Genomic DNA, 25,348 nt, shown 5'->3' on the forward strand with positions numbered 1-25,348 from the left:
CTCCTCCCATTAGGAGTGAGAGGCAGCATTAGACGCCTTGAGCACGACACGATGGACACATACACACCCACACACTAACACACACACACACACACGCATATACATAAACCAGTCTCCTGATCTAAGCGCAGCTCAATATTTTATCTAGAGGTGAAAATACATTTTAGTGACTCCACATGGGACGATTTAATTTAAAAACACTAATACTCCCTAAAACCAAACAGGCAGATCTGTATAAAGACCTGTTCAAATTATCATATTTTTGACAATGTAAGTTTAAATTTACACACAGACAGAGAATCTCCTCATTTGTTTCTACAGCTCTACAGCTTTTATACAACACATAAAAGACACCTTATAAACGTCAGCTTGAGTTAGACAGAGAAGTCAAAGACTGTTGGTGTAAAAACTGACAGGACTTTATAATAATTGTACGAACAGTGACAATAAATTAAGGCACATTTTGAATGAGCAGGTGAAAGCGCAGTAAGAGGGATGGGGGGGGGGGGTAAGAGATGAGAAGAGACGAGCAGCGACTCATCTCAGTGTATTTCACTGGCTCTTCTTTCAGTTAACGCTTTGGCATTCAATCACAAACACACGCACACACACACATACACACACAAACACACACATATGCACGCACACATTTAGTTTCATCGGCAGTTTGGTGTAATGGCTAATTGCAGTTTGTGTGTGTATCACAGCTGGTACACACTCTCTTCCTGCTCTTTCAACACATAAAGGCTGTCACTGACCCATGACATACTCTCTCTCCACACACGCACACACACACACACACACACACACACACACACACACACACACACTGATGGACTGATAATAAATCTGAGAAATTCACGTAATCAAGGCTTGTTCCATTTTGCTCTGTCATCTCTGTGGCTTTGCATACAAGTGTGTGTTAGTGTTTGTTTCAATATCTGCATACAAGTGCGTTTGTCCGATTTATGTGTAAAAATGTGTAATTGCCTATTGGACACAATCTGGTCACTTCTTGGCTGAAAATGCGCAGGAAAAAAGGGTTTTAGTTCGTTGCTGTGTTAGGGAGGGAGTGTCTCTGCGCACGCATGTGTGCGATCATGCGCGTGTGCGATCATACGTGTCCAGCGGACCCCACAGTGCTGGTGTCAGACAAAAGCAACCCCCTCCTTCCTACATCTTGCTCTGTCTGTCCCTCTCTTCGCACCCTCACTCTTTGGGACTAAATTACCAGTGGAATGCCCCGGACCCTACACATGAGAGAGAGGCCGCTGTATGCAAGAGCGTGTGCGTTGCTGCGTGTGTTTGTGTTTGTGCATGTGCACGTGTGAGGACTTGCAAAAAAACTGACCGACAACGAATGCCACAGGGACAGAGGGATACGCAAACAGACACAGAAAAAGAAGAACAACACCTCCTCATTCAGGCCACCAACGGGTCTCTCTCCCTCTTCCTCTTCCTCTCTCTCTTTCATACACACACACACAAAATATGGGCAGGCACGGACCAATGCGTGACAACAAACAGATGCAAATGGACACACACATGCTCAACACACTCTCTCTTTCAAACACACACACACACACACACACACACACACACACACACACACACACACACACACACACACACACACACACGCACGCACGCACGCACACGCACAGCCGACAAATCAGTGCGGCACATATTGACATGCTTTGACAGATGAATTAAGTAAATGATTTTATAAGGAGATTAAAAGGATTTTAATTTACGCAATCTCTCTTTACCCCCCAACCTGCACCCCCCTTCCCTCCCTCCAGTCAGCTTTACCTCTCTCACTCTCTCTCCCTTGCTCTCTCTTTCTCTCCCTCCTATTTTCTCTCGTTCATGGCCTGAGAAAAAAACGAGAGGCTGACGAAACGCAAAAGGCCAAAACTAAATTAACAAAATGTTCTTCTTAATTTCAGGTAGTGAGGAACATTTTCTTTTTCATGATTTAATTCCTCAGATGTTGATTTCTTTATTCAACAAAGGAACATTATCATGATCTTCAGAAAAAGCTTGGATCTTTTTACAAAGGTGGTTTCAGTTTATTAATGTTAAAAAGAATCTCTTCACTCATTGATGTTTAGAACTAGCTGTGTGTAAGCAGAGTCGTTCGGCCTCCAAGTTTAAAAAATGACATTTTCTTTACTTAATTCACCCAAATTTCTTCACGTCAGCAGAAAAACCACGAAGACACAAGACAGTGTGAAATCTCTCAGGTCAAGTTAATGCTTCCAAACGAAGTGAAACAATGGAATTTGTCTGCACACGATAAAGATGTGCACTCGACTTGCAGGCTGAGAAGTGAGCGCTATCTCAATTAATCATTAAATCTGATCAAGTAGTGAATGAAAATTACTAGGATAAATTATTTGGGATGTATTTTTGAGGCATGTCTGCATTTAGTGTGAGGAATTTATTTTCTCTTGAAGGGCAGAGCCACGATTTCAAACATGCACCAAACTGATACACTGTCGGACGTTTGACTGAACAGGAATTTTACCTAAAATCTCTGACAATTTATTTGCACATTTCCACGTAATAAAAAACTTAATCTATCCAAAAATCCCTATTGAAAATAATTCAGACAGAAATGGCTTTTGCTGCTTTGTGTCTCTCTCTGCATTTTACACAGGAGACCTTTGCCTGAACGATGTGGACGGTCGCTGTGCGCTTGTCAACGTCCGTTTCCTCCTCACACCCACCGACAGAATCCCCACTAAATTCACACAAGTCACCGCAGAAAATATATCCTAATGATATGTAAATGGTATGTACACAGTGGCATGAGGGGAATGCAATTATGTTAACAGCTTTAGCGCTACTTGTTGTTGTTATTATTATTATGGGTACGATCATCATTATCCCTAATATTTTAATTAGTGGAGGAAAGCAGTGCCTGAGAGCTAAGGATGGGAAACCTGTGCAGCGAAAAAGAGAGCGATGGATCGATGGCTGGACGAATGGGTGGATGAAGGAATGAACAGGCAGACAGATGGTAGGACTATAGGCTTTTTATTTTTAAATATGTGTAAGCGGTCCAGGCTTACAGACACACACACACACACAGGTAAAGCAGGCGCACTCAGCTGCTAATTGTCTGATGTGAAAGTGTGTTTTATGGTCAGTTTAGTGTTGTGATTTCTAAACACGCTTTACACCTCCAAACCCTGGGCAATAGGCATTCACTGTCCCGGGGCTTAATACACTATTTAAAAAACACACATTAAGTTTTATGTTTTTAAAGCTGAACTGCTGTCGGTTCTTAAAATACACCACACTGTGTTGCAGATGAGCGACTGACGCAGACTTCAGATGCAGCGCACAGGGATTCCTTAAACGCACCAAAGTCAGACTTTGCTCTGTGCATTCAGTCATTGGATCAACGAAAAGGGAAATCAGCACGCTCAATACAAAAGGTCGTTCTAAAGAGTATTCGTTCAAATCAGAACCTCAAACTTACTTTATCACAATTCATTGTCATCTTTAAAAATACATTTATTTCTTCATTCATCAGTAATGTTTCAAATAAAATGCAGAAAATGTGTCACCTTTTAGACATCCAAAAATCTGATCATAACTGAAAACAGACTGTTAAAATACGGTTTGTAAAAAAATAAAGAGCAAGTTGACTGATATTATTTCTCCTTCGGCCGTTTTTCTTAGAAACGTCCCTCTCTGCTCTGCACGCTCACCTCCACATGCTGAGGAAGTGAGAGGCTCTCTGCGTGTGAATGACACATGGACACATACAAAGGTGAGAGAGCTTCAAAGCACAGAAATGTATTTTTTCTTAAAAAATGTGAACAATGTCATGTTTGGCAAACACGTATTTCATTCTGCACTTGCTTCTGCTTGGACTCTCTCCTTTTTCTTTTCCTGCTCCGACTTTCTGACACCTCAACTGTGGCAGTGATTCAGTGTAAAGCATTTTAATTTTTTCACTATAAAATTAACCTGCAACTATACTTTCATTTTTTTATATATATTTACTGTAAAATTCGGGCATTAATAATTGCCAGTTTTACAATGTCAATACAATAAGTGAATTCATGGCTTAATGCGAATAGAGTGCAGATTTTTAAAAATACACTCATCACTTGTTTTATGTTGTTAAGTTAAAAAAATAGCAAACTGTATATTTATTGGTGCAATTGCTGTTTTTCCCAGAAATGACTTTGTTTGTCCTAATTTTGTATTTTCATAAACACTCAAACACACACACTGATGTCCACTCTGCCAATCAGTTCATCAGCATTTTGAACAATATCCTCAACATACTCCTAAAAAGAGCAAATCGTTGGCAAAAGGAGCAGCTCAGCGGCTATCACTCGGGTGTGTATGTGTGTGTGTGTGTGTGTGTGTGTGTGTGTGTGTAACTGTCTCTAATTCCTGTGCGGGGCCACACGCTGAGTTGCGCGTCTGAAATTCTACCTCCTCTGGCATTTAAGAGCGCAGCTCTCCCCCTTTCCTCCTCTCTGCTCTCTTACGGGCCCTTCAACTCCCGTCTCTCCATGAATGCCCCGTTACCTCAGTGATTCTCTGCATGAACGAACACACACTTTAAACACACGTGCACAAGCATAAACACAAGCACGGGCACGCACACACACACACAAACACTCTGAGTTGTTTTGTCAGGTAAACACTTTGAATCAAAGTAGCCGAAAACAATGTGAAGAAAGTGAAGGAGAAACTGTGTCTCTGTTCATGTGTGTGTGTGTGTGTGTGTGTGTGTGCATGTTTGAGTGCACGCGCAGGTGTGTGTTTGCGGGTATGTCTTGTACTTAGGTGGAGGAAATTCCACTCCTCTGTCCACTGAGTAAGAGCTTCTGTCCGGATACTGCAGACAGACACACACACACGCACACACACACACACGCACACACACACACACACACACAGTGAACGCGTGCTACCTGACAGCAGAAACAACCTTGACATGGTGCCGGCCACCTCCGCTGCATACCAGCACACTCACTAACACAAACACACTCTCTCACACATTCTCTAACACACACACACACACACATGCATGCACACACGGATACACAGTGGAAGACAATGACAATGACAAGTTGAGTGATGAGTAAAATGATAAGATCAAAAGGTAAAATTTACCTACTCTTGTTCAGAGTGCATTAAAAAACACTCGGATAACGGGTGTCCTACCAAATCCATCGACGATACCGGGTCATTGTCAGGTCAACCTCCTCCAGGAAAAAAAAAAGCGAGCAAATGTTAAAAAAAGAAAATCAAAGTTTTTATATCTCTCCTCTCTCTCCTCTTATTTCTCTGGTCTTCCTCTCTCTCTCGGTCCTTCCTTCCGCTTGGAGGGAGCAATACAATTACCAGGCTCTGCGCTGCCTGCACTGATCGGCTCTGCGTGTGTGTGTGTGTAGATATGAGTGCGCGCGGTGTGTCTATGTGAGAGCCAGGGAGAGGGGGCTATAGAGACACACACAGCCAGCCAGCCGGGCAGTTGGGATGGAAAGATGTGCTGCTGTCCTAATCAACGACTTAAAGCCCCGATAGCTGCTCATGAATATTAAGCAGCGCTTTGCATATGCAGTCCCTCAGGCCCCGGTTCCGACGTGATTGGTGGACGCATGGCCAATGGCTGCGAGGAGGGGCGGAGTGAGGGGAGGAGACAAGGCGGGAGAAAGGGAGAGAGAGGGAGAGGAGCAGGTGGAGAGGGAGGGATTAGACAAAGAGCGATAGAGAGGGAGGGAGGACGGAGAGGAGAAAGAGACAGGTGAGGGAAAAAGATTCAAAGCAAGACAATCTGCACTCTTTCTTTCTTTCTTTCTTTCTTTCTCTCTCTCTTTCTTTCTTTCTTTCCCCCCTTCTTTGTCTCTTTATCAGCAAACCGTGTTGCAACTGTGTCTCAGACCACAAATCTCTCTCGATTGGTTTCTGTTGCTCTCGCATACCTGCACTGGAAATTGCATTCCGGCAAAAGAAAAAAACCTCAATGTTAAATATGACCAAAAAATTCTCTATTGTCCTTTAGCTAACGTTTAAATTTAAAACATTTTAAGTTTAAAAGTTGAAGCAAGGGTTGAACATTTGAGTTACACCACATTTTGACAATTATCGCATTTTATTAGGTAGAAAATACAGATGTGTGTCAGCTCAGGCCAAAAAAACAAAATTGACCTAATCAAATCTGAGAATCGTGAGATCAAAAGAAGAAGTGTGAGCTTGACCCTGAACCTTAAGTCTAAATAATGTGTCACACCGCAAACACACATACGCACACACGCACGCACGCACGCACACAAGCACACACACACACACACTGAGGCACAGCACAGCAGAGCCCATCACAGCTCAGCAGTAAAATACAGGATTATGGCTATTCCAGGGCCCTTGTTCTTTGTTGTGGAATGATTTGGGAATGATTGGGACAAGGTTTTTTCCTGCCTCTTGCTGTTCTGTCGAGCTCCCCGCCATCTCAGAATCAGCAGGCTGAGTATTCCACGGTATTTTCCAATATTTCTAACACCTCGGAATGTGTGTGTTGTCAGTGAAAGAGGGTTCCTCCAGCGGAATCTGCTCGGCGCTCCTCGGAGGGAGGAGGAGACAGAGGACTGAGAACGGGAGGAGACAGGGAAGGGTCTCAGGAAAATGGGAAACCCAGAGGGAGACTCAGATCTGCACCGCCACCATGCTTTCTTTCTTTCTTTCCAAATGTTTATTCCTTGCCGTCTGACCAACACTCTGACACCCATGCACACAGGATGGATGGATGGATGAAGAAGTGAAGAGAAGTGTGCAGGAGGGAGGGAGGGAGGGAGAGAATGAAAATCAGAGGGGTGCAAAGATGAAAGGAGAGTGGTTGTGATTAGCAGCTTTGGAGGCGAACAGATAATAAAACATTTCCTGAAACCAATCTCTGCTTTGATGTGTGTGTTTGTGTGTGTACAACACTACAACCAGTTTTTTCTCTCTCGTTCCGTCACACACATTCACACACAGTCAAATGGGTAACTCTCTTAAAGTGACAACAAAAATGGATGTGACTCACTGTAGGATGTGCAAATCTGAAGCTGTGAACCTACAGCAGTGATATACACTAAACACATTAATTGATACTCATCCACTATAATATACACAAAACAAAACATTTTAAATTTATTGCAGATTTAAGTTGTTATGTGTAAACCCAACTGTGAAGAAAATTGGAAAAGAGAAATATGAAGCAACGACACACAATAGAGAAACAGATATGAGGATAATACCCGTCTTTATTTATTTTAACAATAACCTAAAGTTTAGCAGCTTCTAATTTTAGAAGCAACTTAAAGACAGACAAAAGAGCCACGAACACACACACACACGCCCGCACACACAGATTGAGACAGATGCACATGTATTCAAACTCATGTAAACACAGAAGAGGTTCGTGTACATGTACATGAACACACACACACACACACACACACACACACACACACACACACACACACACACACACACACACACACACACACACCAGTTATGATGTATCCAGAGGCTTATAAGCATCGACAAAGATGAGTGTGAATCAATGCTGCCGTCACTACTGGGCAAACAAATCCTTTACCAAAAAACCTCAGTCTCTAACAAACAAAACACAAACACACACACACACACACACACACACACACACACACACACACACACACACACACACACACTGTATATGTGCAGAAAGCTTAGGATACAGGAACACATATTTAATATTTAACTCAACATAACATATATTGAAAAATATATTATCTGTTTGTGGAAGATTCATTTTACACATTCAAGCATCTTCTCCTTCACCTCCACATCCTCTCATCTCCCTTTGTTTCAAATAACATTTGCTCATGGAACGTCCACACATATATGTATATGTAAAATATAAAGAATTACAGGACTGAAATACAAATAAACACAACAACGATAATTTTAATTAAAAAACATGACACTAGTTTAATGGCAGGGGCAGTTTACTGCAGAAAAAATGATGTGGCACAGTGTGAAAGAGTTTCACAGTGTGAAATCTGTGCATGTATGATGTTTGTGTTAAGAAGACAGTGATTGACAGGTTTAGTTGGAGCAGTGATGTGTTTGATAAAAAGACTTAAAAGGCATAACAATGAGATCTATCGATCAAGTGCCACGGCGCATATTTGCTGTTAGCGATGCTTTTTTCCTACTATGTTAATATGGAAGACACTAAAGTCCTGTACCACACGCACAAAGCTACTGTATAATCAGCTGTGTTCTTAAAATTGTTTCAATACATCACATATGTTGCTGAAAGTTCTCAGTCGTCTGTTTTGAATCTACAGGAACTGTCGCTGGATTTTAGTTGCACTTTCAAAACAACAAGAACTCTTCCTCTCTTTTTGTCTCTGACCCCCATGCCCACTCATCCCTCCCCACGGCAATTGATTGGCTCTTGGTCGGTGTGAATGTTGACAGTGACCCCTTTAGGCCACTCTCTCTCACAGTGGACAAGCCCGACTAACACTTCTTCAACATGCACCTATTTCAGTAGAAGTCAGGCTAAAGCTTTGTGTGATGATGTATGTGCGCATTAAATAAATACTAAATAATTGAAAACAAACTCAAAATGTAGAATACCATGATAATTAATAACAGTGAGTGTGTGTGTGTGTGACTGGGCTGTGTGTAGTGCAGTTAGCGCTGATCTCTCACTTGTCTTGTGTCTGTGACTGTGTGAGTGTTTTGACCCTGTGGTGGCAGCCTGTTGACATCTGCACAAGAATTATCCATTGCAACTCTCACTGACATCAATCACATCACTCAATAGGCCACGGCAAGTTCATTCAGGACATCGCACTTGCCGTGTGTGTGTGTGTGTGTGTGTGTGTGTGTGTGTGTGTGTGTGTGTGTGTGTGTGTGTGCGTCTGCGTCTGCGCTGGTCTGAACAAATTCACGAGGTGGTCACTTAAGAGCTGACTTCAGGCCCCCCATCGACACACGTGTGTCAGTCACACAAAGTCACTGCAAACCGAGCTCCTGTACTAAATAACACAAATGTGACTTTTGTTTTGACGATCAACTGCCACTTAATTCTTGTTTGTATGGACGTTTAATGATAATTAGGTTAAATTAGATTGATTAATCAGTGTAAAAACTGCTTTTTGGATAAAGCTTAATTTTCAAAGAAGTTGTATAAGATGGGTTCAATGAACTTTAATAAGGTCAGAATATACTTGATTAAACTAAGTAAAATGAAAGAGAATTGAGTTGGCTGAATTTTTATCATTTTTATCAATAGTTTTATCAATACCCTAATTGCTTATATTTTTAATTTAAAAATTAAATGTAATTTACATACAAATATGACATTATAAAAACTGATGTTTAAGAATCACATTCACTGAGTAATTATTGGCTGTATCACAAACTCCGTGTAACACAGCAGCCTAAACACTGCAAACCAAACCAGAGGTAAAAATATTAAGAATTGAAAAATTCATAGAACACACAACTCTGACCTTGGCTTTTGTAAAGGAAGAGAGAGCTGCCAACACAGGGGGGAAACAGAGACGGAGAGAGGGAGAGATTGCAGTTCACTACTAGCCAACAGAGGGAGCTCTGGACTCTGGTCACTTCACAGCCAACTGCAGCAGAGACTTGGTGTGTGTGTGTGTGTGTGTGTGTGTGTGTGTGTGTGTGTGTGTGTGTGTGTGTGTGTGTGTGTGTTGATGAGTGTGCGTGTTCATCTATAAAGCACGCAAGATTAAATCATCATAAATTCAAAAATCATCCCAACAATAAACATTCATATATGACATCCAATTACATTAAAGAACCTAAAATTTTTACACACACACCCACACGCTGAGTTTACACTGCCAGCAGGGGCGGGAGCGATGGAGCTAAGTTATCTGATAGCTCTGTCAGCAGGTACAGCAGAACACAGGCCAATTTGACCTCAGACCTCCTACTTGGTCCTCAAATCAGAGACTGAACCCAGAGAGAGAGAAACAGAGGAACATCAGAGTGGGGGAGCGGGAGAGAGAGGAAAGAGGGTGAGGGAGAACACGTGAGATAAAGACTTTGCTGTCACCTAATTGACCAGTTGGTGAAACAGCAGTGAGGGTTGTGCAGTCCCACGGTATCATTAGATAAACACCACACTTTAGCTGCAGTTCATTTCAGGCTGTGTGTGAGTGATGGACTGTCTTTATCTATGTTCCCATGTGTGCTGCTTTAAAGACTAAAGGCTCATTTATGCTCAATGTTAGATACGTATATATACATGGACGGAGCATTCTGTCAGAGCCCCACGTTGATTTTGTCCGTATTTGCGCACGTCCTCTGGAAGCTTACGGATTTAGATGAAACAGACGAAACGGGGCAGTACCACAGGAAATTGTAGGGGGCAGTGTAGCCAATAGGTCAATCATAGGAAACTAGGAGGAGATTTCAAATATGGCGAAAGTTTTCGAGGAGAGACTTTCCCAGTTGGTAAGAAAACTTCAGGCATCTATATCAGTGTTTGCCACAGATTTAATACAATCATGGCGTTAACGCGAGTGCACATGCAGAAAGGTCATGCTCGTGTGCAACATATTCAGAGTGAAGGGTACACAGACTAAAGAGTGAAATATGTGTTCTCATGTGAGAGAAATAAATGCATTGCACGCCACAAAAGCAGCTGATACATTGAGGTGTGGGTGTCTGCGTGGACGATACAAACATTATGGACCATAGCACGAGCATAGCCTGTGCAGACGGAATTGTGACAGTGTGAGCAAGCCGTGGCATATAAAATAGTAGATAGCGCTGCGCAAATCAAGTTAGAAATCTCTCATGTTATTATGAAAGGTGTAAAAAAAAATGTGGGTTCGCTATGAAACAATGTTGGGACAAATTAGAAAGGGGGCTGCCACAGTGTAGATAATTAATGGGAAACACATTACATGAGGTTATTTTACCCACTACCCTCTGCTGGATGTGTTGCTTAACAGCCATGCCAATGTTAACGACTCATGGAAGAACGCAGGCAGTCATTTTAAACTGAAATATTTCTTTTCATTTGGAAAGGCAGCATAGATGAGTCTTAAGTGTCGTGGAAGATCTGGTCGTCGTAACAGCAGAAAGCAGCAAATTCAAATCCACACCACTAACATTATTTAATGAATTATTAATGTATGAATGACTCCCTGAATGCAGGTGTTTATTAAGGAGACTACTGACAAACAAATGTTGATAAATGCCATGAATTTTGAACCGAGTGTTTATTCTAACACCTCATCTTCATACTGAATCATCACTTTAACTGTGACTGGAAACTGAGCCTTAAATCTTCAATTCAGAAATAACCCAAGGAAGCACAGACTAAAATGTTGTTCAAATGAGTACAGCACACATACACATCAGAAGTCAAGCGCACACACACACACACAAGGTCCTGTGCTCACATGTGCATATGTGCAGACTAAACATACTCGATTGCTATTGCAGCTGAATGAGGGTTTTCAGTATTTCATCTTCCACAAACAATTCTCTGCCTTGGACTCAGGGGCTTTGGACTGTTTGCAGAACACACAGCCAGATAGAAAATGAGTGGATGCACAGGTGGAAATTGTGAATTTGGTCAAATTATTAACTTTTTGCAGTCTTGCACTAAAAACACTAACATACAAAAGTTAGCAGATGCTGGGAAAACGTACAATTGGTAGATAAATCATTAATGGTTTGCCCGTCATACTGGATAACATTTTGAGATGGTGTAGTTTTTGTTATAAGACTGCCCAAATTCTGTGCATACATATACATATACAGTATATATATATATATATATATATATATATATATATGTGTGTGTGAGAGTGTGTGTGAGTCCACACAGACACCTCAAGGGAAGCAAGGGGTGGTGAAGGTGATCAAGGCCAAGGAGAGAACACCAGCTGCTGGGAAAGCTGCTGGGTTTAGGGGGCTTTCTGGAGCCTGTCACCAAAACTCTGTCTGGGTAACCTTTGGAGGAGGGTAAGGGGAAGACACACACACACACATACATACATCCACCACCCCCACCACACAATCCAATCCTTCCGAGACATACTGTATATGCAAACTGAATTCAGTGTTACTGTGTAACAGATTTCCTTGCAGACAATTGTGCAGTTTAACGAGGGCAAACATTAATATAACAATATTCAAACATGACTTAACCACACAGATGACAATACTGACACACACACAGAGTCACACACACACACAAACACACACAGAGTCACATGCAAGCTTTTAATCTTAGAAGATGTATGATGTGTTTTCTTTAGAACACAGAGACATGTGACAGCCCTGTTATTCCATACAAAGGTCAACCAGGACTCACAGTTAGGAAGACAGAGGTCTGTGTGTGTGTGTGTGTGTGTGAGGGAGAGAGATACAGACAGATACAGAACGAGAGGGGAGAGAGAGGGGGGAATATGTGTATAATTAGGTGACAAAAGGAGGGTGAGAAAGAGAGTCATGTGGAGAAGGTGACCTCAGCGTTTATAAAAAGAGATCATTAACCTCCTTTAAACTTACACATCCTTTCACTATTTGACTGTTTAATAAAAGACCTACTACAAACACTTCATGTAACTTTGTTTCAAAAATTATATTTACAGGTTATTGTTTTATTTTTTTCTATGATATTTTAGTTCATAAATGCTGCATGCATCAAATTTCAGTTGAAACCAAAGATCATAGACATTGTGCACACACTCTCTCACACACACTGGGTCAGCTGTGGTCGCCAACCTGTCAGTGGTCAGACTGAAGGTTGGCTGGACCGCGCCTCAACAAAGAGTGAAAGGCCTGACCTCATCATGAGGGGACGGGCAAAAGGGGCAGGCTCTGGGCTGGACTGAGGTGTAACCTCATCAAACGTGGACAGACAGGGCAGACATGCTGGATGTCAGCATTGAAAATGTTAGTGTGTATGGGTGTGCATGTGTCTGTGTGTAGAATTTACATCCAGCCTATGTCCATAGCCTCTCTTTTTCCAAACTATCGCAGTGCCCGGTCTGAACATGCGTGTTTGGGATGGCCTGCTTGCTTGGCCTGCGTTGATGCTCCAGAGCTACTTTAGAATTATTCCATGGAAGACTGACAATATACCGTCGATTTTTTATTGTTAGCGTGCTGGACGTTGTGTTTTCATGTGCAGTCTATGGTGCAGAGTTAAGTTAAAGTTGCATTCATCCTAACGTGGTGTTTCTGCAATGCAGCTGTTGGATGGAGGGACAGTCAATAAGAAAGATCAGCCTTCATAATATTTAAAACAGATGAAGTTAAGGGAATGTCACAGTAAATTCTTGCCAGTAATCCAAGAACACAGACAGGAATGTAGCATGTTTAGATATTTGACAATAAATATAAATATCAATTATTTTATCATCATGGCTTCATTGCCTCTCATTCACTTCACCTTATGATCTCTCTGAACCTCACTGTGCTCTTTTCTCTCTCCCTCCCTCTCATCCTCAGGTTTTGATATATTCCCAGGGATAAATTAGAACTGAGATGTAATTATATACAGAGTGAGTTTTTCCACGGTGTGTGTGTGTGTGTGTGTATGTGCGTGTGTGCTTGTCCTGCTGCGTGCATGTCTGAATAAAGCAGTGTTTTGTATTGAAATAGGTGACTGCGGAGAGGTGCACTCTTTTAATTACGCTGCTCTCAAACAGAACATGAGTGGGCTATTCCACTGGGATTAGTCGTCTCTCATTGCCGTCTCTCTGTCAACGCAACACACACGCACAACACATGCAGACACAAATGTATGCCTGCCAAATAAGCCCCTCTCTCCAATAGTTCAACACTCAATTTATTCAAACTGAGGTGCAAGCCAAGTGAATAATATCACTACTAATAAAGACGGTAAGAGAGAGTGTGCATACAGAGGAGATGGGGGGTAAAACAGTAGAAGAGGAGGTGGGGTAACGAGTTAAGAGGAAAGGTAAGCCAATATATATAAAAAAACAGATTTTCAAGGACGACCAAATTAAACTAAATATAAACTCAACATCAATTGTCAGTATAAAACTTGTAAGCGTGCATAGTTGATTAGTGCCAGTTGTCTCTATGCGTGTAGGTTACAGGTATTTCTCTCTGACCTAACAGTCAGTAGGTTCAAGTTAAACAGACCAGTTTCATTTCTCAACATCACAAATCCAAAAAGTAAATTGACCGATAAGTAAGACATTTTAGAAGATAAATAATTAGTTTTAGGTCATTTAGACAGAGTTTGGCCATAGCGTAGTACTATAGAGAAAGTTTGTCAAATGTAAAATGTTGAGGGGTGAAAAACAACCTCATGTTGAAAAGGCAACATTTTAATATAATTTGAATATAATGTGCTCGTTAACGATTGTTAACAAATAACCAGTTGGACTACTGAAATGTGTTGAAAGTATACGAAAACAGAAACTTCTAAATTGATGCTAGCTGCTGTACAAGAACTGACAAAAACCAAAGGACAAGACACACCAGACGAGACTCTTACAAACTTTTTAATTACCTCCAAGGTAACGTTTGTCTGAAGAAGGGCCTGTGCCTGGGAGCCTGCACTGGTGTGCAGACATTTCTTGTAACCTACTCAGACATGTAGGTGAGAGAGTAGCCTCTCTCTTGGGCCCACATTAAATTAGCTGTTTGACCACGCGTACGGAGATTTGCGTGCGGTAAACATATACAAAGATCAGCTAATGTTAATACCAAGACAACGACTCGCTATTGCCTCGAGGGTTTTGCATCTTGCGTACGCATCACGTTCATTTCTGAGGATGTGCAAAACCTATGCACCAAATGGAAGCAGGATAAACAAAGCAGCTATTTTGCATATGCGTATGCATAGTTAACAACAAGTACATTCAGACTCTTAGGTACAAGCTCCTTGTTTTGTCTTTGCTCGTTTTGAGTCTTTCTCCTGTACAAAATTACATCATTCTGTGTCATGTTCTCTCTCCTTAATGTTTGTTTGTGTTACCTTTATGCAAATTTCCTTCACTCATACTGTTTGGAAGAGCAGAGAGCATCGTCTAAATAATGGAAAATATTTCAATAAATAGTGATTTGCAGCGCAACAAAAAACTGGAGAGCATAATAAGAAACATTTTTCAACGACATGCAATATATATCCTTACATCACACAGCCTTATATCAAAGCTGACTTCCCACTTTTCTGTGATGATGAAGAAATTTGGTTAATGCTCAGTGAACAAGAACTCCAAATCTTCATCAACAGACTAAATCTCATTAGCAGAATCCTTTAGAGCGTGACACTATTGATCTTCACTTAAATATTTAAAGAAACTAAATAGCAAGGTCATGGTCAAGACGTCTACTTGACTTCTACTGAGTCTTGGTACTATGGTTCGTGTAGTTCTCCCAGGAAGCTTGATTTTATCTGCAATGTTTATTTCTTTTATTTCTTTCCTTTGATTTGTTTTTCTTGCTATCCTAGCTTATTGTGAAGCACTTACTTTACTGTATTTTGAAAAGTGCTGTATAGATAAAGTTTATTAGTATCATTATTATTGTTATTTTTATTATTATTACACTCAAGGGTGCGTCTGGTGAGATACTAAACCCAGACGGATGAAATACTGAATACTGCTGGTATTCAAACCACATATGACTACAAAAAAAAAAAAAAAAAGTAAAATTTTAACTATGATAGTTTCTCAAGTAACATTTGGCATGGCAAAGTTTTGCTGAAATAGAAGAAACAGACCAAGTGTTTTTTGGTGTCTATTAATGTAAATGATAACATTTTGTAATTTAGCCTTTTGCCTGGTGCTTGTTTTACTCCTTATGCTGTTCTATGGTGAGAATCTGTCCATTTGTCATAGTAGGTGGGTGATATTATTGCATCCAAAGAGTAAAGGGGACCACATTAGTTCACACGACAAGATACACAGAACATAAACACACTCCACTTCATCTGTGTCTGTGTCTAATGACGTGTGTGAGTAATTACTTTAAAGCCAGTGTGTGCGGATGTTAAAGTGTCTGTGCTCATGTTTTTATCTGTGCTTTTGTCTATGTCTGTGCCCTGCAATGAGTGTGTTTAATGGTGTGTGTGGAAATAATCACTTAATCGTCATGCTGCTTCCATTTGAGAGGAAGTGTGTGTGTGTGTGTGTCTTGGTACCACGGTTTCACTGTAAAAGCTGAAAGATGCAGACATAAGTGGGAAGGTCGGGAAGCAGAAAAAGAGTTAAAATGGAGAGAATGATTGGTGAAGAGAAGAGAGGGATTAAAGATGGAGAAAGAGAAAGGGAGAATAGAAAACAAGGAACAGAGACTGATGCTATGCACAGTTAGAAAGACAGATCTCTACCTTTTCACTCTAATTCTCCACAATAACCCTTCCTTCCAATGTTGCTCTCCAAACCGTCGGCCTGTGAATTTATAGTTGGCCCAATGATTGCTTCTCGGGCCATGATGGCTGTAAATTGCTTTGCCATTTGGTAAATGTTGGCAGTTAGAAGGTATACAAGTAATTATTTCCGCTTGTGCTGATTGAGACATAATTCCAGGACGAGGCCCTGGAAAAATGACAGCATTTCGAAACAACTCTGTTTTAATTTCCCAGCATTCCTAATTAGAATCTGTATGAACATGGGGAGTTTTTTATGTGGTTTCCTCCAATGGGGCCAGAAATAATTAAACTGTCAAGGGGAAATAAATACGTATAAACAAGGCATAATTTTTACAGCACGCAGCACCTTGTCAGGCTATGACTTTTTGTGACGAAAAACAATGTGGGGAACAATGCGGGGGCAAAGAGGACACACTGAAGGCACACACACTACTACACACAGCGAAATACAGTATCTACAGACAGGCCTACTCTTATCTCGTGTGGAGCCCTCCTTAAATAAGTACTTTACATTTTAGTCCCAAATTAATCCCCATTTAAAGTAAATCAAGTCAAACAAATTGAGAGCCATCATTTGTGCCAATCCATAAAAGAAAGCAATTATTTTGTGTAATTCATCATACCCAATCAAAATCATAGCCAGGTCCATCAGTAATGAGTCTTTGTACTCACAACTTGGAAAAAAAAACTGTGGTGATAAAGGTTAAAATGATGCTGACATCTTGGCCAGATTATCTAGACTCTTCAGTAATCCCTCACTGCACAGACAAACTATGGGTGACTGAATTTGACCAGTTTGGGTCTTAATTTCACAGCTCATATTTTTTTCTCTGTCAAATAAGTTTGACCCACTGCAATTGGTTTACGACCCGACCGATCATCTGATGAGTGATGTTTCCAGATCCAAGCAATTACTTTCATGACTACAGTGTTGTCATAAATAACAGAACTTAAAGACCTTTGCACATCAATGGCTACATAAATAAATGGCACAAAATGGCGGATAATTCAGAGGTGAAGTTCGACGTGCCTGACAATTCACATTAAGTGTGACAGGATTTTGCAGACTAATTCTAAGAGCAAAAATTGCGCCACCGGAAAAGAAAGATGGAGTCAACATTCAGTGATGATGATCTGGTGCTACTTACAGTATACTAAGTGAGAAAAAAAAAAAAAAAACTTGGTTTCACTGCTCGGTTCAGGAGCTGAAACTGCAACACAGGCCATATTTCAGGATGTTAGAAAGTTTGAAGAACTGCTGAAACAGCTGGTATCAAGTTTGAAGAAGCAGGAATAATTTTCGAGAGCCGCTTGATTGGAGCAACAGCTAGCTCTATGTGTCAGGCTACTGTGTTTATTTTGAGTATTTGATTTGAGAACTGTTTGTAAACAGTCCCAGCTCTGTGCATTTCAATGTGACAATGTCTACAAAAGGCATTCTGAATGTTGAGATGTGTCCTAGTGCATGGAAGTCCAAATTTGGTCCGAAAAAGATAGAGAAAACAATATTATTCAGCTTAATTCCATCAATGATGTGAAAGCTTAACTGGATAAAGGTGTTGGGATCGAACCCAGACAAAGGACAATGGAGAGGCCTACATGGGATTTTAAAAGCCTGACTAGAGTTTTTCTTTCATGAGGGCGGAACACACCCAAAATTCCTTCGTGGACCCCCACGGTTGTTAACCGCTGCCTGAGTTTAAACTCTGGCCTTCCATTGGCTGAGAGCCAACAGACCCCACGGGCCCCCCTGGAGGGAGGCCGGACACCTCTCAGGTAATAAATAGGGGAGCCCCCCCTGCAACTCATTGCTTTTCCCGTGTGCTGAAGATTTGACCACAACCTCTCCCGGTTACTCCAGACGATCCAGCCGCTCAAGGGGAGCCACCATCCAGACGTTTGTATTTTTATTTTTAACTTAAGTTTACTCTTCCCTTTTTTGTGAACTTCCTTTTTACGTGATTTTTATTTTGAAAAGACCGCGGCAAAAGTCTTTCACTCGCAGTTCCACAGACTTTTCCCAGATCCACAACCACAGCTGCTCCTCAGCTGTTCATCCCTGCAGAAGGGCAAGAAACTTCGCCAAGGAGAACGAGACCAATTCTCTCCATTTTCCGGCCGCAGCTTGATTCCCGCTGCCACAGCGCAAATCAGCTGATCGCTGCTCTCGAGGCCACGCACCCAATCCACTTGTCTTCCCGGAACGCGCCGCTCGCGCATGAACCAACCGCGGAACATCGACAACTAAGAGGCTTATGTCTGGGCAGAGACTAGACTATACCGCCATCTTGAATTCGGTCATACCTACGTCACCCACGTGACTTTATACCGCCATCTTGAATTCGACCATACGTCACCCACGTGACTTTATACCACCATCTTGAATTCGACCATACGTCATCCACGTGACTTTATACCGCCATCTTGAATTCGGCCATACGACGTCACCCACGTGACTTCGTACGCCATCTTGACTCCCCCTCCTCTCTCTTACACATACACATACACATCCACACACACACACACACACACACACACACACACACACACACACACACACACACACACACACACACACACACACACACACACACACACACACACACACACACACATAGACATACCATAGGTATTGCATGTGTGTTATAAATCTTGATAAGTGCTTGTGGTTTATCTTTGATATAGTGGATTTTGTTGGGATAATAGTCATTGATTGACGTTGATGTTGTTGTCTTAAATAAATTCTAGTGTAATTAAAGTACCGGTATTTTGTGACTATTTGTGCATATGTATGTGAATACAGCTGGATTATGATAGTCAGTGCTCGAACTTAAAACCTTCACTGTTCATTATATAATCATTAATAGTAAATATTGAGATTTCTAATTGAACTGTTTCAGATTATGAGACTGATCTTTACAGATTGATTGTTGTTCCCTGATACCAGGGTGGTGCCCCGTCTTTTATAAATTATAATTACAAATTGTATTATTTTTAATTGATAATTTTATTGTTTTTCATTAATAATTTCATTATTCTTAATTGATAACTTTATCGTTTTTAATTAATAATTGTATTATTTTAATAAATAATTGTATTATTTTAATAATCATATTTTATGATTATTAATAATTAGCCAACATCAAGTCTGCTTACTATTGCACAACACAGGTGCAGAAAACATAAATAACTTGCAAATGAATCATACGAAGTGTGTGTTGGGACATGGTATTTGTGAACCACAGTTCGGGCCTACATGTGTAGTCAAAAGCCTAAAGCCGCATGTCCTTTGTTCTGGAGAAAACCAAAGCCTCCAGAACTCAGTCTCCCAGGGTGCCACAACGTCACACAGAGGTGTGAAAACCGACCGGAGACACAAGTATCAACCACTATTGGTCACTCTGGGCCCCATGACCTGTGAGGTCACCGGGCCAATATAAGGCCAGGTCTCCCCCTCTTCTATCTCTTTCCATTCACCTCTTCGAGAGGAGCACACCGCTCTTTCTACGACACCCTCGAGAGGAGAAGGGTGTCCAGCATCTTTCTACAATCCCTCCGAGAGGAGAAGGCTGTCCAGCCTCTTTCCGATTCCTCTCTCCGAGAGGAGCTCAAAGGTGCAGCTTCCAGCTCACCTCAACAAGGAAACCTCCTCCAATCCAAGCTCTACCAACCTTCAAGCAGCGACGCGATGTCCTGCCGGAGAACTTCAAACAGCAACTGAGCAACAGAACCACAAAGGCAGGAGCCACAAAACCAGCAAGACGACTTCACAGAACTTCGAACAGCACAGCAACCTTTTTCCCCTTTTCACGGACGGGTAACACAACTGGGCTTAATAATTATACAAGGCTAAGCAAAGACTGTTTATTCGATTATGTGTGATGTTTATAAGTTTGATTTGTGTTGTTGTGATATTTTAGTTATAAGTTATTTGAAAGTTAATGTTAGTTTGTTATGCTCTTCACAGTCGTTCTTTGCATTTCACTCTACACTTTTTCTCTAACTTGGCACCAACACAGACACACGCATATCGCAGCACCTATCTCTCTGACCCCCGCTACATGTCGTAAACATTCCAAGGGGGGGGGGGCGTTATCTCTAGAGTGGCCAGCCGCCATTTTGGAAGCACGCTGACTCACACAGACAAACACACCAAATTTATTGAATGCCGAAAGGCACACCATTTTATGCTATCACGTTTAATGCATTATTGCACAACATGTGCAATGGCCTTACATTTTCCTTTGGCAGTTTACTGCTGCCAACACGACCCAGACCTGAATGATATATATATATATATATGTATGAATGAATGGATGGATGGATGAGTGTGTGGAGGTAATGCTATGTACTATATATGGGAAAGACATGACCCCTTAATGATCCCCAACTTTCACCTGCTCCTGTACATCTAAAACAAACAAATGCAGGCGCATAATGGTCGTTACTCAACCACCACTGAGAGTGACTGAAGGAGAGCAAGAGAGAGAGAGAGAAAGCTTTCTTATAATTCATATTTGAGTAACAGCAACAGAACTATGACCCTGAACACCAGCACAGTGACTGAGTCAAAGATTATGATGCATGTACAGTTTACTTAATGGGAGCTCTGTCTTCGGAACCATTTTTGAAATCCTAAGTGACCTTCAAGTGTTTGTTAATTTCATTAATTTGTATTATCTACACTGTTTAACAACTTTTAACAATGAAATGATACTGACATTACAATTTAATATAAATAGTATTGTACAGAAACAGGTTTAAAACGAGACAAACAATCTCAGAGTGGAAGTATGACTGTGGGAGTCTCCCTGTCAGTCCTTGAGAGTTAGCAACACTGGGTGGATTAGAGGCTCAGAGTGAGCTCACACTGATAGGGAGAGCTAATGGAGATGCATTGGAACTAGAGTTACTCAATTACAATCTGACATCAGCTTGTAGACGCCAGCTTTGCCTGAACACACACACACACACACACACACACACACACACACACACACACACACACACACACACACACACACACACACACACACACACACACACACACACACACACACACACACACAGAGTAAGCAGTTAACTCTACGGCTTAAATGAATCTTGTTACACAGCAGATATCAGACTTCATCAGGCTCAAAATGAGAGACAAAGTTTGTACATTTCAACAAATCGTATATCCTTATGTAAGAATACAAATGTTTTTGTTGGCTTGCAAGCTGTGACTTATTTATGAGTAGTACTAGTGGAGCGTCATGGCTAAGCTTCCTGAGAAAAATATTTCTTTCAAAAACAAGAAGAGAGAAAAGAACAAAGATAGAGCAAGAAAAAGACCTGGGCCCAACAGCTTGAGGATCTGCAGCCCTGTGTCTCCATCCCCTGACCCCTACCACTGAACCAACCCTACTCTCAACTGGACAGGGAGGTGACCAGCACTGCGTTGAATGATCTCAGTTGGCTCTCTGCAGGGGAATTCATTTTTCCCACATAATAATAATTATATGAAAGAAAATTAGCCATAGTCTGTATTGGATGCATACAGTGATACCAGTTTAATGGCACGGAAATGAATATTGGATCACAGCATGAGGATCAGAAAGAATGATGTTTTAGACTGTCGAGGCAACGTGACTGGGCCCGACCCGAACCCAGACATCATTTCAAAGTTTCTCTCCGAACTCGGGATCTGCCAGGTCCAAACGGGCTCAGGTCAGGTGTCCACAGTCAGTTTGTCTTGGGTCAAACATGGTTGGCCAGTAAGTCTGATGACACTGGAAGAACAGCTCGAACGGCCACAGCCAGCACAACTGAATGTGTTTTTTGTGTGCTTTACTTAGTGACATAACTTTTCTAACTCATTTAACACAATATTCTTCAAAATATCATCAGCACAGAATTTTATTTGGCTTCTGGCTTCTGATGCAGTCTTATTGCTTTAAATGGTAAATACTTGTATTTATATAATGCTTTTCGATCAGCAATCAAATTGTATTTGTATAGCCCATAATTACAAATCACAATTTGTCTCATAGGGCTTAACAAGGGGCGGCATCCTCTGCCCCTAACCCTCAACAAGAGAAAGGAAAAACTTTTCTAGTCTTGATGACCACTCAAAGCACTTTCAAGTACAATTGTGGCAACCACCCACTCACACACACATCTATGTAGAACACTTTGTCATACACTGCCGGCACAGCCGTCGGGGGCAATTTGGGGTTGCAAGGACACTTCAGCAAGCGGAATGGGGGAGACGGGGATCGAAGCACCAACCTTCTGGTTAATGGACGACCCGCTCTAACTCCTGAGCCACAGCCACCCACTGGTGGTAAATCACAGTTTATCTTCACATGTTTGTCTTTACTTAAAATTTTTGGGTAAGAAAATCAAATCAAAATCAGACTTTTCTGCTTACACAGTAAGATTCATTATTTCAGGTTCTGAGAGCAAAGGCTTGAGTGTGTAGACACATATACACATGTACTCTACATGCCTCCGCAGACTAAGGTCAATGGTGCGCTCAGATACAAATGATTCTCATCTAATATTAATAGGATATGCTAAACGGTAACACAGGGGCAGCACAGAAGAGACGAGCATCTCTGAGTGAATCTGTGTACACATGCATGTATTTTCCTGCTGTACAGGGAGACGAATGCCACTGGGACTGAAATAAAATTCAGGAATAATAGAACTCAGCCTGTTAACATTCTGCTACAATATGAGCATGCATGTTAATATTTTTAAAGGTGGTCCCTATGGAAACAATCAAGTCAGCCAATCATAAGAATGTCCTAAGCAGAAAAACAAAAGTTTCTTGTACACACTTAAAATGATGTTGGGGAGGGCTGGGCAATATGGAAAAATGTTTTATCACGATAATTTTTTTTTATATCAGTTGACATCGCTATATCACGATATAAATCAAATCACTATTTTACATTTCTACTTCAGATGGTAAATATTACCTGTCTTTGTGGAAACATTCTTCCAACACAATTTGCAGTGCACACTACTCTGCTTCTTGTTGGACTTTAAATAGCTCCACACTAAATTCCTCTGACCCTTCTTTTCAACAATGTCCTCGTCTTTTGAGCCTTGGGCTGTGTCCATTGTCTTCTTCGGTAACGCTGCCGCTCGAGATTTTGTTAACATTTTTTGTCATAATCTTTCTCTTTTATCTCACTCCGGCTCCTGACGTACTGATGTGCACTGCAGCAGTAGCCCAAACATTAGCATGTGTGCTGCTGCCGGCTGCTACTCCTACTCTCTGTGTTGTGTGTGTCAACCTAACCTGATGTGGCTGTAACTCTATTCCAGCCACATAATTGGTTCGGCGCGACTTGTTGAAAGCAACAGTAATAGACTCTATATGATGAAATTACAAAAACAGAGTGACTCAAATTAACCTTTTTTGTTTAGATCCCAAAACAGAGAATCTCTTTTGCCTCCACAATCAAAAACTACTGTAATCTAAAGTTGAACTCTGAACTCTGTTCCATGTAATGCTGATCATCATAACCTCTGACTTTTAGACTAATAAAAGCAGGCCTGTTGTTGCCTAGTATTGCCAGACCCCTCTTTGTTCATTTTTGATATTCGAGGGGCGTTATCAATTAACGCAGAACTTTTGGACAATACCAAAAGTTGAGCATTCTTCAGTATACAACACATCAGTCTGACCAGTTGGTTTAATATTGTCTAAATAACAAATTCAACAGAACACACAAGTCAGCAGCAGCCATCTCGGTTGCTAACAAAAAGGTTTAAGTGGTCCTCCTCTGTCAGTCATCATATTAAATCTTAGATAAACCTTTGTCAAAAGTTTCAGGACGTTCTGAGGAGTAGGGGGCCAGACCTGTCTGCAGCAGCAATAAACATGAGCTTGCTGAATCTGGGTCTTATCCTCCTCATGGGGACAAAAAGGGATTTCCTAATAACATAAATTCACTTGTTACAGCAGCAGGCAGGTCAGAATGAGGCAGACAAGAGAATAAAGAAATATAAGAAATATAAGTTAAGTTTAGGTTTTAGGTTTAGGTAAAGTAGCAGTGATGATGTTACTGTGGGTTTCCCAAACATTTATGTAAAACGAGTGCTAAATTGTCTGCATTTGTGAGTTGCGAGGGTCCCCGAAGGGCCTGCTTGAGGTTAATCTCATCATTAGAGGGTGTATGCAAGGCTCTGTGCCAACATCCATGTACCCACAAATTTGTAAGATACTGGTACCAATTGTGCATGAGCTGAAAAACATGCACAATTTGTACAACTCCTGTGTAAGGAAGTCAGCCTAAAACAATTCAACTCTAAAAGATTACAGCGATTGCATGAATATTTCCAACATGATGTGATTTGTAGACCACGTTTGGAAAACATGGAGGCCAATTTACTGCACATGTATGGAACACGTCCTCCAAGTAGCATAAAACAAACAACTTTGTGTCAACGGTGTCCACAACTGTCCATGTACGCATCCGCAATACTATAACTGAGGTGCACGTCTTTCCACTGAAGTCATGGGGGCAAGAGAGTGTGTGTTGGTGTGTGCATGTGTCACTCGTTCTTTGAAACAAAAACAACCACTTAGGCATGAATAGCAGTGCTTGGGAGACATCAATATTTCAGTCAGGTGTGTCGACAGAGAGAGAGAGTGAGAGAGAAGGAGAGCGGGAGAGAAAGAGATGGAAGTAGGAAAGGGGGAACCCATGCCATTCTAACAAATTCCCATGATGGAAAGAATAAGGCTCTGCGTGTGTGAGTGCACATGCAAGCGTGTGTGTGCCATTCCCATATCCTCACCCCACCCCAACACTCACCGTTGTGTGCACCACCTCTGTCACCTTTCCTCTAATCAGGAGTTTAAATCAATGACGTTGTCCAAAACTATAATTGCCACTCCTTAAACTGCTTCTCTCGCAATATGCTTTCACC

General features: G+C 41.3%; 1 protein-coding gene across 8 annotated transcripts in view; it reads right to left on the reverse strand.

Moving 5' to 3' along the window:
- The window catches only part of esrrga (estrogen-related receptor gamma a), a 146,817-nt gene that overhangs the window by 69,852 nt on the left and 51,617 nt on the right, over positions 1-25,348 (reverse strand). The window contains exon 1 of one of the 8 annotated variants that reach the window (XM_035152840.2): positions 5,153-5,907. The exons of 3 other annotated variants lie outside the window; for them this stretch is intronic. In XM_035152840.2, the coding sequence (XP_035008731.1) occupies positions 5,153-5,208 (56 nt within the window). In that variant the 5' untranslated portion in view covers positions 5,209-5,907. Of the gene's footprint in view, positions 1-5,148; positions 5,908-25,348 lie in introns of those variants that run through there. 4 more of the 8 variants (XM_035152849.2, XM_035152820.1, XM_035152865.2 and 1 more) reach the window with 4 other exon arrangements.

Source organism: Hippoglossus stenolepis, chromosome 1 (assembly GCF_022539355.2).
Source record: "Hippoglossus stenolepis isolate QCI-W04-F060 chromosome 1, HSTE1.2, whole genome shotgun sequence".
Classification (NCBI taxonomy): Eukaryota; Metazoa; Chordata; class Actinopteri; order Pleuronectiformes; family Pleuronectidae; genus Hippoglossus; species Hippoglossus stenolepis.